Below are 15,959 nucleotides of genomic sequence, written 5' to 3'. Positions count from 1 at the left end.
GAATATACTAATTTGCAATGAGAACTAAGTTGATAAGTTGAAAATTTTCAAGAGTGAAATATATTACATGAGAGGTCTAAAGTGGAAAGTGTAAATAATATAAGGTGTATTATTTACAATACAAGAGAAAAGGACAAGAAAGATGAGTTGAAAGAGGAGAAAGAAAAAGAATCTAGAAAAAATCAGGGATATCAGTTCAGCTGTGGAAGAGAGGAGTTAGAACAACAATGTCTGTGCCATCTAACTAGGGTGCCAGGTCATGGATTGGACATGGATGTCCATCCCTACAGGGTTTAATTCAAGAAACAACATGGCAATGACAGGTAAGTCAGACTGGCCTTTATAGGTGAGGTCTTGCCCAAGACTTTTTAATAAAACCCCTAGATATGGGTCATCAAGTTCTGTTTTGCATTTTCAGAAAACTAACTTTCTTGCTTCATCCGTATGTAAGTAATCTGGGGAATCAATTCAACCAAAAACTCAGACTATGTAAATAAAAATCTCACTGCCAAACAATTCACCCAGTCATCAGTAGAGGGCACTAGTACCTAATGAAGACCAAAGTCGGATTAGAAACTTATTCAGCAAGCCAAGAATTAAAGGTAGTTAATCTGGACAGTAGGGTTATGGTAAATTATTTCAATTTAAAAAACAAAACAAAACCTCTAATAGTTACACAATGAACACATACTACTTACATGATTATTAAAAAAAATGTTATTTTAAAAATTTGGCCTGTGACCTTTTATTGAATGGTAGAGAGAAAAATAAATGTGTGTATGGGTCTACATATGGTAAAATATTAATTACTGTGATCGTCTCAGTGGAAACAATATGAGTATTCTTGGCAAATTCTTTCAGTTTCCCTATGGATTAGAAAACTTCCATAATAACAACTTGGATGATACTTTAAATAAAAAATTGGAAAAAAAAACATTTTGGGAGAATAAAAAGATATTCACATGCTTTAATTCAAAGACAACTTCTACCCAAATAATAGAAATAGTCTCCTATCTAACAATATTCTCACCCCTGGGTATTAATGAGTAAATGCTTAAAAATTCTAATTTTTAAAATATTTGTCTAAACATTCCATTCTGGTTACACAAGATCTTCTAGTTATACTTTCGCTTTTCAAATTACTTCAGCTAAAAACAACTTTTTCTTGCAACTTGTGGGTCAGAAATTATCAAGGGATTTTGCTAGGCAATTGCTGCACAGGGTGTCCTGTGCAGTTTCAGTTCAAAGTTGGCCAGGGCTGCAAACATCTAAAGGCTGTACAGGACTGCATATCCAACATGGCTCACTCACATGACAGTAGATGATGCTAACTACCAACCAGTTCATCTGGTTTCTCTAGTGAAGTGGTCTCATGATAGTCAGGCTTCTTTGGATGTTTATTTTTGTTTTGTTTTTGTACTGGGGATTGAACCCAGCGGTGCATTGCTACTGAGTTACCTTCCAGGTTGTTTTTATTTTTTTTACTTTGAAACAGTATCTCATTAAGTTGCTTAGGGACTCCCTAAATTGCTGAGGCTAGCATTGAACTTGCAATCCTCCTACCTCAGCTTCCCAAATCACTGGAATTACAGGCAAGTGCCACTGTTGCCAGCTTAGTCAGACTTCTTACATGGCAGCTCCTGCACTCAACGCCTTAAGGTGAATGTTTCAACAAACTAGGATCAGAAGTCACAACCCTTTGTTATAGTTGGATGTTGAATGTCCTCCAAAGGCCCATGTTAAAGACTTGGTCCCTGGGTGTTATTATTAGGAAGTTAAGAAACCCAAGGCCTTGTGACCTTGTAGAGAAGATCTTAGGTCACTAAGATCATCCAAAAGATGATTGTAGGATTCCTGCCCATTCTCGGCTGTGTGGCTAGAGATGTGAACACTCATCCTGACATGCACTCCAATCTTTAACTTTGAACCTCCAGAACTGTGAGCCAAAACAAAAACAAAACAAAAAAACCTCTCTTTACATCACAAAAAGCCTGTGTCTGGTATTTTGTTACAGTGACAGGTGACTAATACACCTTAACTTTTAGATTCACATTCTTATTTGCATGGCATGGTTTCATGTATGACCAAGGCGACCATTCCCATGGTGGGGTGTTCTTGTTGCCTTCCTCAGGGAAAGTATGGAGGGCCCTTGGTGAGGCCTCATCACCACTCACCCCTGATTTTTCCCTTTCTAAGTAGAAATTTTTAAAAGTAAACAACATTATTTCCAAGGATGCCTTATTACCTGTACTCAAGAGAATGCTGCTGCCTCTTAGGATGGTGGCACATGCCTATAATCCCATCTACTCAGAAGGCTGAGGCAGGAGGATAAAAAGTTCAAGGCCAGCTTGGGCAACTTAATAAGATCCTGTCTCAAAACAAAAAATAAACAGGACTCTGCTATTCTTAGCAGTATTGTGCCCCTGGGTTCTGTCCCCAGTACTTTAAAAAGAGAGAGAGAGAGAGAGAGAGAGAGAGAGAGAGAAGCTGCCTCTCATTAACCATGCTTCCTTTCTTACGTATGTGGTAAAAGATTTAGTTTTTTGAACACGTGGCTGCCAAGCTAAGACTCCATTTCTCACTTCCCCTGCAACTAAGAGAACTAGATTAAATTCTGGTAAATGAAATATGAGGGAATGTGCTATGTACACTGATTTCATTCTGTAAAGAAGGAAGTATGTTCTTCTTTTCCTTTTCCTTCCTCCTGGTGGCTGGAATAAAGGCACCATCTTGGACTGTGAGCTACGTGCCACGTACTGAAGATGGTAGAAAGATAAAATAGATGACCAGTCCCTTGGTCCATCTGTCCTTGTCAATCAGCATTTCTATTATTGTATGTGGCCTTGAAGGATTTCAGTTGACATGTGTGACCCTGGGAAAGCCTAGCACAAACCCTCTTGAGCACTGCTGGACATGTTTCTCACACCAACTATAGGGTTAGGGACCTGAGGAGATTTAATTCTGCCCTTCACCAGATTATGGTTCCTAATGCACTTCCCTCAATCTCCCCATCATACTGCCCACTCCAAATCCCCTCAAGTTTGGTCTTCCAGGACTCATGTGTGGTACAGGTCTCTTTAGTTGCCCACAAAATTACTCCCTTCTTCCTCAGTAATAGGAATCTTGTTCTGAATAAGAATCAATTCAGTTGAAAAATTATTTTTCCCAGTCTCTTTTGTTGATAGGTGCTCTGTATGATCCAGTTCTGACCAGGGAGCTGGGATAAGGCACTGTGGACTTTCGGAAAGGAAGACGGCAACGGGCATTCACCTTTTACCACCTTCTTCCTTCTTCTTTCTTCCTACCTGAAATGGAAGTGTGATGGATAGAGCTACTACAGCCAAGAAGCGACATCTAGGATGAAAGCCTCAGGCTAAGTAGAGTAAGACAAAGATGTAGGGTGTTTGGGGCCCTGATGGCATCAGGAACCACTATGCCAACCCTACCCTCTCACTGTCGTAAGGCACAGTATTCTGGGTTTCTTGCTATATGTATCTTAGAAAAAAGACACAGACTTCAATTAAGCCAAGGGAGCCAGTAGGGGAAAGTTTAACAACCTTAGTACTACCTGGCCCCCTTCCTTCTCAAATTTCATGGCTGCCACTCTGCTCCCTCCAGACACATGTGAGATCAGGGAACATTAGTAGGGGGGGACCAAAATGACCACCAAGAAAAGGAGGAAAAGGAGAGTAATGGAGACAGGGATTTCTATGGGACTTTGTTTACATTGCTTCCACACATACTACTCTTCATAATCACCCCAGGAGGCACTACTGTTCTGGCCCCACAGAAAGAGGCTCTGGCAGGACAAATGGCTGATCCAAAGTCAGACATGTAGGTAGTGGACCCAGGTACATCACCACCATGACTTTTGCTACCAGAACTGTTCTCTATGCCTCAGAAAAGGAGATGTAGCACTTGGCCCCCACCAGCAAGGTTCTCTGACCTCTGCTCCCAATTATAAATTCCCTGTGACTTGCCCAGGTTAGACAACAGATGAGTGGGAGAACAGATGGAGGTTCAAGGACCCCTCCAGTGGCAAACCACTTACATAGGTCCTGTCAGGAAGTTTGAAATCCCATTTGCTAAAGTATTTAATAAATATAGTAAACTTGTACTGTAAATTCGTATGTTATAGAAAGCTATATATGTTAAATATTTACATTACTATGTGGGTTTATTGATAAATGTTTTAGTTAGCTTTTAGTCTTTTTGTGAACAAAAGACCTGACAAGAACAATGGAGAGTTTATTTTGGCTCACAATTTCAGAGGCTCTGTCTATGGTCAGCTGACTCCACAGCTCTGGGCCCAAGGTAATGCAGAACATGATGGTGGAAATACATGAAGAGGAAAGCAGGCCATGGCAATAAGGATGTAGAAAGAGCCTCACCAGGGACAAAAAAAACCCAAAACACCAACGGCACACCCCTAGTGACTTACCTCCTCCAGCCCCACCCTACTTGCCTACAGTTACTGTCCAGTTAATCCATACCGGAAGATTAATCCACTTACTAGGGTTACAATTCTCATAATCTAAATATTTCAATTCTGAAAATTCATGCATTGTTTCACATGAGCATTTTGAGGGAGACCTCATATCTAAATCACAACTATAAATATTTTATCTGTTTATCTATGTAAGAAATCTGGTATGTATATAACCAAGGTATAAAGAAAAATGTGGAAGAGTATAGAAACATGTATTAAGAAAAAAAAAAAGTGAATTTTAAAAGTGGTGGTTTTATCTAACATTAACTGTCCTCCACCTCCCACCCTCCTGGCCTGTCCTCTGGCAACCCAACCCTGACAGGGTTCTACTACAAAATCCACTAAAGACTCAGGAAGGCCTGGCCAGAGACTTCACACAACACATTTGGGGATGACTCACTCAACTCAATGAATGCAATCCTACCAGAGTGACCAAGATAAGAGAAGGGCAAAAGCCAAGGCTTATGGAGGGAAGGCCATATGGAAGGTAAAAATAGCTGTCCTGAAGCTGTTTCCCCAGTGCCCATCCCTTCTATGCAGAATCCATCCAGACACCTCTGCCATACACATCTGGTATAAAGCTCAAAAGTGGTTTCTGTCAATGAAGTCAGTTAGCCCCAGGATTTTTCAAACCCACTAATGAAATCAAGTTGATGGGAATCACAAGCAGCATTTAAAAAAAAGAAAAAGAAAAAAAATTAGCAGAGAATAGAAATTCTCAGAATGCATTACATATGAGATGGATAATTTTAGGAACTGTCTGGTATGTGTATGTGTGTATGTTCTGGGTGTTAGTATAAAAAAACATTTTCACTAGGGTCACTAAAGTGTCACTGCACAGCCGACCCCGGTATCCACTGTGTATCCTGGAGCTCACTGCCCTATGGGGTAAGGGAGCTACCCAAGTCAGCAGAAAGCACACAACCCAAAACAGCTACCTAAAGGGTTTAGATGCCCTGGTTCTCTCTCAGACCAAGGCTGAGAAGCTAGCTTCCAAACCTCCTGCTGAGGGTAACATAGCCCACATCTAGAGATTAACAGTAGGAGTGGAGCCTGGGGGCTCTCTACACCCTCAAGCTTGGCCTTTCTTTCCCAGCTGGTCCTTCCTCAGCTGTTGGATGACTTTCTCCTTCCTGTTCTTCCAATTATAATCATCTGCTTTCCTTCCTTCAACTTATCCACCCCCTACCCTCCCCTCCTTCCCTTCCCTTGCTGCTCATTCTTCCCTTTTTTTACTTTTGCTCCCCAACCCTTCACCTCCTCTCCAAAGATATATACACACACACACATTTTGCAGACAGTTCAGCCTTTACTTTATTTTTGAAAATAATTCTGTAGATTCCACTTTCTTCCATGAAACCGAGGTCAAGCAAGAAACAAAAACATACAAATTCCTCTCCAACCTGCCATCTGCATCCTGGTCTGTAAGGACATGGCAACGTTTGGGGGAGGCTGGGCAGGACCTGATGCATGGACAGGGCTGTCCTGGTTTCAGTTACATTAACTCATATGCAGAGAGCCACCAGAGGCCAAAGCCTCCTGGGGAGGTGACCAAACCCCAGGGGCAAAAAGACACAAAGAGCTCATTTATTTCCCACCAAAGTCAGTGTGGAACCTTCCTAAAGCAACAGGGAAGGGACTTATTTTTAGAAAGGGGGGGGGAGAGAACAAGGTCTCTTTGAGGCAAAAAGAGGGAAGGTAGTCCCACACAGGCTTTTCCCCTACTATCTTTGCCCTGACATGAGCTGAGAAGGGGTTTTGCTTTTCCCTCTTCCACTTTTCATCTTAGAAACCACACACTGCTAGGCTGCAGAGAATGAAGACCTGAGAGGAAGTCAGGGTAAGAAGGAAGAGCTGGAGGCAGTAAAGCCTGGGGAACAACTCTACCCCACCCCTCATGGTGAAACCCTTTTGGTTAGTCTCCTTTTGGCCCCAAATGTTCCCTTCTCACATAATCCAGCCCCACATAGTAGGTGAAGAAGAAGAGTAGTACAGGGCTCATGCCCTGGCTGAAAGAAGAGGCTTGGTCAAGAGTTAGTTGCCAACCTCTCTTCAGATGACTTGGAGAAAACTCAGGACATAGACATTCCCAGTCCCAACAAGCCCAAGTCTCCCGCTACCACACAGTGGTTTCTTGCTTAATACTCCACCCCAACATACCCCAGAATGGTTCCCCTTCTGACTCCCTTGAAAACGGGAGAATAAACCCTCACCTTATCATTTGTGCACTCGAATGCCACTCAAAACAAACAAAAAAAAAAAGATGATGATAAAATGGACCCAAGAGGAAAATAGACAGGATGATGCAGCCCAGGGACTGCTATCCTATCTCAGCTCATGGTATGGCAAGAAAGGGACCCAAAAGGGACAGGCAGGTACTGCTAATTCCAGCTAGGATCATAGCCATCCCAGGTCTGTGGGGGTGCCAGGTGGACACGGCGGCCCCGAAACTGGAAGGTGACAATACCCCTGTAGCCAGCCCTGGGAACACCTGACTTGAGATCATCCATGACACCCAGGGCCTTGGCAAAGGCCTTGAAGCTGTCCCTGCCTGTGTACTGTACTCGCACCTCCCCCAGCTCCTTCCGATCATTGGTCCTCACTTTCTCCACCTGTAGCTGAGGAGCACCGTAGACACGGGCAAGGAAATCCCTGTCATAGGCCTCCTGCTGCAGGTATGACAGGTCCATCTTTGTAAAGGGCACAAACTGCTGGTTCAACTTGATAAACTTAAGATGCTGGTCAAAAAACTGCCCGTGGCTTACACCCTTACGGCCAAAGGTCATCGTTCTTGAGATTTCAGGGCGCACACAGGCTCGGCCCTTCCGCTGCTCAGGCCGACGCATCCAGTCATCCCAGAAGGCCTTAGGCCACTTGGGCTCTAACTCATCCCACAACTCAGCCAACAGTAGCCAGCCCAGGCCAGGGAAAAAGTCTGTGCGATACAGCAGCTCAGGCTTGCTTGAGTCCACCATCTGTTCCTTACCATTGTCATTCCAAGCAGATACACACCAGAGGGAGGGGTCATCCCTCAGCAGTGGATAAGTGGCTTGGAAGTACTCGAAGAAGTCTGGTGCCACCTCTAGATCATCCTCCACCACCACAGCTGCTGGGAACTTGAACTCATGGAAAATTTGTCCCAATGCCCAGCGGTAGTGCCTGGCAATCTTATAGTAGCCCTGGAACTTGCGATGGTCTGGTTGCACAGCAATGTTGCTTAGGTCAGGCTGCTGGATGTGTGTGACTGCATTGCCATAAGAAGCAATGACCCGGGCTGTCTCCTCATGCCCACAGTCCTGGCTGACAATGATGGGGAAGTGCTCAGCTGAGGGCCGATAATGCAGCAACTTGTCCAAACAGCGCCGAACAGTGCTGCGGTCACAGGCAATGACCAGGATGGGGATCACATCTGGCGGTGAGGTCACAGGCACACGAGGCCGGGCAGGAGGTGCCACCGTAGGCACCCTCCACCGCTGGCTCCATAGAGCATGATGCTCTCTGATTTGCTGCAACAGCCACCACTGACGCTCCAACTCCACCTCAGCATCCTGGGCCAGGCGGGTCACCTCCCGGGTAAGGCTGGCAGGGTCATCATCAAAAGCACTGTCTGAGGGCGGCCTGCCAGGCGCTGGGCGTGTCCAGAAGAAGAGGAGCAGCAGGGCGTTCCAGGCTACAAAGAGGATAGCGCCCCACAGCACAAGCCCTGCAGACTGCTTCTTCAGCATCCTGGCCCCCACAGGGGAGGGAGGGCAATGAGAGGGTTTAAGGCTGCCTGGTTGCCTGGCTCACTGGCCCACGGTTCTAGGATTGTTTTCTCCAGAATATGGGACTAGGAAGCAGCCATGCACCTAAAGAGAGGAGAGAGAAAAACCAACCATCACCACAAAGACACATAGCCCCACAACCCTATGGGGTGGAAGAATGTGAGGTGCAGAAAGGTGAAAATGTGAAGAAGGGAAGCTATGAGGCTCACTCCAGATTCTCTTAGAAAAGAGTTGCCCTTTGCCTAAACTAGGATTAGGGTACCATGCTCCATCCTCCAAAATGAGCCAATGAGTCCTCAGAAAAGCAATACATGCTTTCAGGGGAGGTAGAAAATGACACAGTGGAAGAGAGAGAACAAAAGAACACCAACTCCCCCTTCTTTATCTGACAAATTTCATTTCCCATCTTCCATGCGGAGATTAAGGGAGGAAGAAGTAAAAGGTGAGATCTTCTTCTTCCCATTCCTCAAATCAAACTGTCCTAAGATTATTGATTTAAAAAATCATGTATCACATGATAACCTAATAAGGAAACACAAGAGGCATTCCCATAAATTCAGGAGTAAAGCCACATTGCCCATGATCTCCACGGCTATTAACATTCTAGGAAGTACTGGCCAATACAACTATACTACAGAAAACAGGCAGAAATGGGAAAGTAAAATTATTTCTATTTGTTGATGCTGCAAGAATGTGCCTAGAAAACCCTAAGACACTAGATGATAAAATAAAACCAAATAAAGAACAAAGCAATAAAATAGATATAAAAACATACAAAAAAATCAATAGCTGTCATATCTACACATATTAATTCATTAGAAGAAAAAGTGGATGAGAAAATCCTATTTAGAAAAACCAAGAAAATTATAAAATACAAGAAATAATTTTAACAAGAAACCTCCTGAAAAACACAAAAGAAGACTTGAATCTCCCTTTTCCTCAGTTAAGACATTTCAGCACCATCAGAAATTCCAATAAGAGGGCTCAGTGGTAGAGCGTGTGTGAGGTACTGGGTTCAATTCTCAGTACTGCATATAAATAAATAAAATAAAGGTCTATCACCAACTAAAAATATATCTTAAAAAATACTTAAAAAAAAGAAATCCCAATAAAAATACTTTTATAGAGATAGATCAACTGACATAAATCCAACATGAAAAACTAAACACACAAGAATATCAAGGCAAATAATAAAAATAAGTTGTGAAGGACTTGCCCCTACCGGATATTAAAATACTACATACTACAAAGCCTCTATATTAAAACTGTGCTACAGGTACAAATAACAGACCATGCAGTGAAGCAGAATTAGACACAAAGAAAGCTAAGTATATAACAAAGGTGATATTTTCAACTTCTAGAGAAATAACAGTATTGTTAACAGGGTTATAATAATTATAATCAATTCAAAAAATGTAAAATTTGACCTGAATATAAGGATAACTTAGTGGATCAGAAATCTAAATATAAAAAATAAAATTATAAATATGCTAGAAGAAACCTGAATAAATTCCTCTAGAATCTGAGTGCAATGGAAGGTTTTCTAAGTATCACTCAAAATCCTGATGCAGTAAAAGATTTATATATTTTATTAATTGGAACACATTTGTGTGGATAAAAACATCATGAAAAAGTCAAAAGACAAATGAAAAAGTGGGAGAGAATTTTGGCAACGTAAAGGACAAATCAGTGTAATACTTTAAATAAAGAAGGAACTTTTCTTGGGCATGTTGGCACACACCTGTACTCCCAGCAGCTGGGAGGAAAGGAGTGCTGAAACAGGAGGATCCTAAATTCAAAATGAGTCTCAGCAACTTAGCAAGGCCTTAAGCAACTTAATGTAACCTGTGTAAATAAAAAAATAAATAAAAAATAAAAAAGGTTGGGGACACGGCCTTTTAAAAATTGAGGGGAAGCTGGGAGTGATGGCGCATGCTTGTAATTCCAGTGACTCAGGAGGCAAAGACAAGGAGGATCACTAGTTCAAAGCCAGCCTCAGCAAACTAAGCAAGGCACTTAGCAACTCAGTGAGACCCTGTCTCTATAAAAAAGGGTTGGGGATGTGGTCCAGTGGTTAAGCACCCTGGGTTTAATCCCCAATAACAACAACAAAAAAAAAAAAAAAAAACTGATGGAAAGACATGGTAGCACATGCCTATAATTCCAGGAACTGGGGAGGCTAAGTCAGGAGAATCTCAAGTTTGAAGGCAGCCTGAGCAATAACAAGGCCATAGGCAGCTTCTTCACAGGACCTTGTCTCAAAATAAAAAGGTCTACAAATGTACAAGAGAACCCATGGGTTCAAATGGATTCAATTCCCAGTACAAAAAAAAATTTATTTTTGAGGGGAAGAAAAGGCCAAAAATTCCATAGAAAGTGGACCACTTCAAAATGGGTAACTCGAAAGAAAATATACAAAAATGGTCCTTAGACGTACCAAAAATATATTCAACTACACTCATAACAAAACTATCCTAACATTTCCCACCCATCAGACTGACAAAATTATTGTCCTTTTAATGTAACTGAAGAACAGACATTCTTAATTTTGGGCTAGGGGGACAAACTCATTGGTAGAACACTTGCCTAGCATATGTAAGGAATTTCCAGGTTCAATCCCCAGTACCACCACCAAAAAAAAAAAAAATTTTGGTAGTGTCCAATTAGCCAGGGTTTTCTTTTAATATGTATTAAACTTTTGGCATCATAACTAAGAGACCTAATCCCAAGTCATGAAGATTTTTCCCTATGTTTTCTTCTGTAAATTTTACAATTTTTAGGTTTTACATTTAGGCTTATGATTAATTTTGAGTTAATTTTTTGTATGCCATGAGATATAAATCCAAAGTCCTTTTATAGCAGTTTGGCTATTTGTCAAAATGATAAAAACAGTTACCTTATGACCCTGCAAGACCACTCCTAGGTATACATGGTTTACCCAGAATAATGAAAACAGATATCCACACAAAAACCTATGAGAATGTTTAAAGCAGCTTTATTCATAAACCACTCAAGATTGGAAATAACCCAAAGGTCCATAAATAGGGGAATATGTAAAAACAAATGTGACTTACCAAAACAATGGAGTAATATTCAGCAATAAAGAATAAGCTACTGATACACACAACATATGGCTGAATCTCAAAATAATTTTGCAAGATGCAAAAGTACAGTACACTAAATTTTATTTACATAAAACTCAAGAAAATACAACTAAACAGATCACTGGTTGCCTGAGGACAGGGGCAGTGTTTGGGGGTATTTCAAAAGGATATTAGAAAACATTTGGAAGCACAGATAAGTTTATTATCTTGATTATGGCAATGATTGCATAAGTATATACATGTTAAAACTTAAACTGTACCTCAAAACATCAAGTTTACTGAATGTCCATTATACCTCAAAAATGTTTTATTAAAAAAAATTGACTAAAATGACAAAACTGAATACAAACTGGAGAGTATTCATATTAAATGACTGCTAACTACTGAGTTAAGCAAGAGGATATCACAACTCCTAGGGAATATACCCTCAAGTATTTAGAGGTAGAGGGCCCTGACAGATGCCCTCAAAAGGTTTAAACTATATATGTATACACACACACACACACACACACACACCACACACGGGGGGGGGGGGGGGGGACACAAATGGAGTAAAATGTTAACTACACATAATTCCAAGTAAAGGGAATATGATGTCCTCATACCATTTTTATTCTTGCAATATTTTTGTTTTAAACTATTTACAAATAGGTTTTTTTTAAAATAAGATATGGGACCATGGCTACAAATCTGAATAGCTTCATCCATTAACATGTCCACAGCTGAGCACATTCAACAAGGCAAACTGAGACAATATGCTTGCCCAGAATTGCTCAATCACCTCACAACATGTATCACATACCTGCTCTCTGCCAGGCTCTTGGAAAAACATACAGCCAAGAAGAAAAAGACATGGCCCCAACCAACCCTCTATACTCTATCAGACCCCATTTCTTGAAAGATCTGAAACACTCTAAATTCTCAAACAGCTGCCATTCCAAACCAATTAACTCAATGGCATTCCTGCTTCTGGTCTCAACCCTTCATACCCCAAGGCTTCAAGCATGTATGTTCTTGTGCCAACTGCTCTGCCAGTAACCCTGTGACTCACAACCCAGTACTCTATCCTAGCCAAAAGCCTGGGTCCTATATCTCATCTCTGCAGCTATGGGGTCTCAACAGATCTGGTATCAAAGAACTGATCCTGAAAGATCTCTAAAGAGACTTGGAGTTTGTCTCCCTTGTGGAGAAACTCTCCCAGTCCCTGCTTCCATCTACCACCACTTGGTATCCCTCCCAGAAACCAGCTACCCCTACAATTCTATAACACTAGTCTTCTAAGAAACCTTAAGTCTTTTTCCATTTAACTGTGTAATTACATACCTATTTATTAAGGCTCACATACTATAGTATAAAGAATAGAAAAATGCACAGATTTCCAGTTTCTTCACTCCCTTTCAGGATGTGGTCAATGTTGGAACTAATAGCCAGAATTCCCTATCCTTAACTTCCCGTGTCCTAAGTGACTAAGCAAGAAAGTCTTTAAATAAAGGATGGGGGGGGGGTGGTGGAGAGGCTGAACTCCATTAACTGATGTGCTTCCTTGGGGCTCTGAGAACAGATTGTGCATGATTTATCAATGAGCCTCCTCAGACCTGCAAGTTCTCAGACTGATGACAAAACCCCAAGAGACTACATCCTTGGGGTCTCAATCCTTCAGATGAATTCTGTACCCTTTGGATTACTTTTCATTATTCTCTAAGCAATGGAATTAGGTGGAATACAACCTCCTTCCCCACCCTTCTAAGCCATGCAGATCAATGTAGTCTTCAACCACCTCCTCAGTGGATGGATTTTAGCAAGTCCACAAGCATCTAGAGTAAATGAAGAGCCCACAGGAAAATCTACCCCAGCCCAGTCCTGTCTCTGTCCCCAATGTTTTTTTCTCCACCCCATGGTCCTTGCTTATCCATATATTCTCTAAGACAGGAAGCTCACTTCTATCTGGAAGTTAACAGTATGTAAAAATACACAGACCATGAGTGCAATGCACTCTCCAGCAGCTACCTGATTGTGTGCAGAGTGATGCCTAAATTGAGACCCTGGCCAGAAGAGCTGAACCACTCCTCTGAGTGCTGCTCAGGCCACCATTTGGAGGGCAAATGGTGGCTTGAAAGCCCAGAGACAATGCCTAGTGGTCACCCTCTGTTTTCCCACCGAGACTTAATTTTCTCACCTTTAAGATGGAAATCATAATAGAACACCTCACTGGGTTCTGTGAGAATTCGATGAGATAACCCATGTCCGATATTCAGAACAGTGCCAGACAGATGCGTGACAACATAAATTCTTGCCAGTCACTCGTTTTCTTTCTTCCACACTTTACTAGATTCACTACAGGTCCCCTAACATTCAACCCTACCCTCAGGGTCTTTGCAAGCTTGTGGATGCCTAATCTGCTCATCCCTATCTTGATAACCCCGATTCACATCTGCCAGAACATATTCCTTGGTGTCTTCAGATCATACAAGTCCATATCCCCTGCATGACAATGACCACTAGAATGACCACTTGCTCATATTTCAACCCTTTCAGCTGAAGGTTGCATAAGAACAGGGATTCTCCACAATGCTATGCTAGGTAGAACCCTCAGTATTTGCCAATGTGCCCATGATCTAAAAACTGGCTTTAATGTGGATGTCACACACATCCACAATCCCTCAACTGCAATTCACAAATCAAAAAAAAAAAAAACACTGAAAAACTAGTTTTCTAAATTCATTTGGCAGTAAAATCTCACCCAACCTCATTTGGTGAAATCTGATCTGATCTGGTGAGGTTATGTATAGTCTTTATTTATCCCACTTATATATTTTGTTACAGAAATAAACATGGTGAACTGTGATATACTGTTTCAGATCTCATAACATAATAGATACACCAGATCATTTCTGTAAAGACAAAATTCTAAATTTTAAAATATGACACACTTGGACCTTCACAACAAAGGGACTCACATCCTTTTACAACTTTATCTCTAACCATAAACCCCACAAGCTCCATACTTTGGCCTCAAAAGGCTACTATTTCTCCAATAAATATACTTTCACACTGCTATACACTGCTATGTCTTTGCTCCAGCTGCTCCTTCATCCTGAAAAGTTACCCACAGTTCACCTGCAAGCCACCCACATATTCCTTAAGTTCCAATTCAGGTGACTTCTTCCATAATATCCCAGAGCCAGGCCTACCATGACTATACTTGCATAGCACTCTCTCACACGGTAACAGAATCTGTGGCCTTACCTGGCTCTCACCTTACTCCTTAGGGAAAAAAGTTCTATGATCTCTGCATCTACCACAGTGCTTGGCACAAGTGTAAAGTTCAAGTGGCTACATAATGCTTGCATTATTAACTATACTGGGGAGGGGAAAAAAAAAGACCAAAAGCAGCAAGAAAGTGAAGGATTACATTTCCAAAGATGACCACTACATATCCTATCCGACAAGCTCTTCTTATAAAATGACAGTGACACTCTTCCCTCCAGATGAGGGTTCACATTTCCTCCCTTTGACTCTGGAAGAAGTAAGGTTATGTGACCTGCAAGAGAAGTTCACAAAGGCAAGACAGATTCTATCTGGTGCACTAAAGATACTTGCTTTTAGAACCCTACCACATGGGCAGGACACTGAAAGGTATTCCAGCTGACAACCTCAACTTCAGTCCCAGCTGACAGCCAGTATCAATCACTAAACACCCAGCCTCAGCCACTTCTGACTGCAACTGCATGAAAGACCACAAGAATGAAACAGCTGAAACCATTTTTTCAAGCCACTAAGTTTTGTGGTGACTCCTTAAGGAGAAATAAGCACTTGCAATAGTAAGTAAAATAGAATCTAAGTAACTCTGCCAAGCAGAGCAAATGCTTTTCTCCCTGCCCTTTGTAATCTGGCCCCAAATCCAAATTCAGAGGCCCTATTTCTACTCACATCCCCTTCCTTATTAAATATCCTATTGCTAAATGACAAATTACCTCAAAATTTGGTCACTTAAAACTATAGCAATCATTTATTTCCTCTCACAATTTCTATAGCTCAAGAACTTGGAAAGTGGGGCACAGAGGGGATGACCTGTCTCTGTTCTACTATGTCTGGAACCCAGGCTGAATGACTCAAAAGCTGAAGGCTAGACTCACCTACACTCATTCTCTCACATCTGTAGGTTAAGGTTGGCGTTGGATGAGACATTAACTGGAGTGCTGGAACACCTCCAAGTGGTCTCTCCACATGGTCTGGGCTTCCTATGAAGATGATGGCTAAGTTCCAAAGGTAAGTGTCCCAAGAAAAAGTAAAAGCTAGTTGAAGCTGTATTCTTTTCCTGACCCAACCTTGGTTCACTTCTGCCTTACTCACTGGTCAAGGGAATCACTGGTCCCTTCCCACATTCAAGGGAAGAAAATCACAAACTCCACCTTTAGGAGGGAAAAGGACAATGTCATATTGTAACACATATGGTATGGAACGAAATGGAATATTTATGGGTAAAGTCATTTTGGGGAAAAAAAAAAAACATTCTTTTTTAAAAATAGAACAACTGCCCAGCAAAGTGGTACACACCTGTAATCCCAGTACCTCCTGAAGTTGAGGCAAGAGGATCTCAAG

At 41.7% G+C, this 15,959-nt stretch overlaps 1 protein-coding gene across 5 annotated transcripts in view; it reads right to left on the bottom strand.

Moving 5' to 3' along the window:
* Nucleotides 1–5,778: 5,778 nt before the first annotated feature.
* Mgat1 (alpha-1,3-mannosyl-glycoprotein 2-beta-N-acetylglucosaminyltransferase) overlaps nt 5,779–15,959 on the bottom strand; it is a 20,480-nt gene continuing 10,299 nt past the window's right edge. For all 5 annotated transcript variants that reach the window (XM_076856526.1, XM_076856525.1, XM_076856524.1 and 2 more), the window contains one exon: nt 5,779–8,337. In XM_076856526.1, the coding sequence (XP_076712641.1) occupies nt 6,871–8,214 (1,344 nt within the window). In that variant the 5' untranslated portion in view covers nt 8,215–8,337 and the 3' untranslated portion in view covers nt 5,779–6,870. The remainder of the gene's footprint in view (nt 8,338–15,959) is intronic.

This window comes from Callospermophilus lateralis, chromosome 5 (assembly GCF_048772815.1).
Source record: "Callospermophilus lateralis isolate mCalLat2 chromosome 5, mCalLat2.hap1, whole genome shotgun sequence".
Classification (NCBI taxonomy): Eukaryota; Metazoa; Chordata; class Mammalia; order Rodentia; family Sciuridae; genus Callospermophilus; species Callospermophilus lateralis.
The sequence above is the reverse complement of the archived record's forward strand: the minus strand, read 5'-3'. Positions and strand labels throughout refer to the sequence as shown.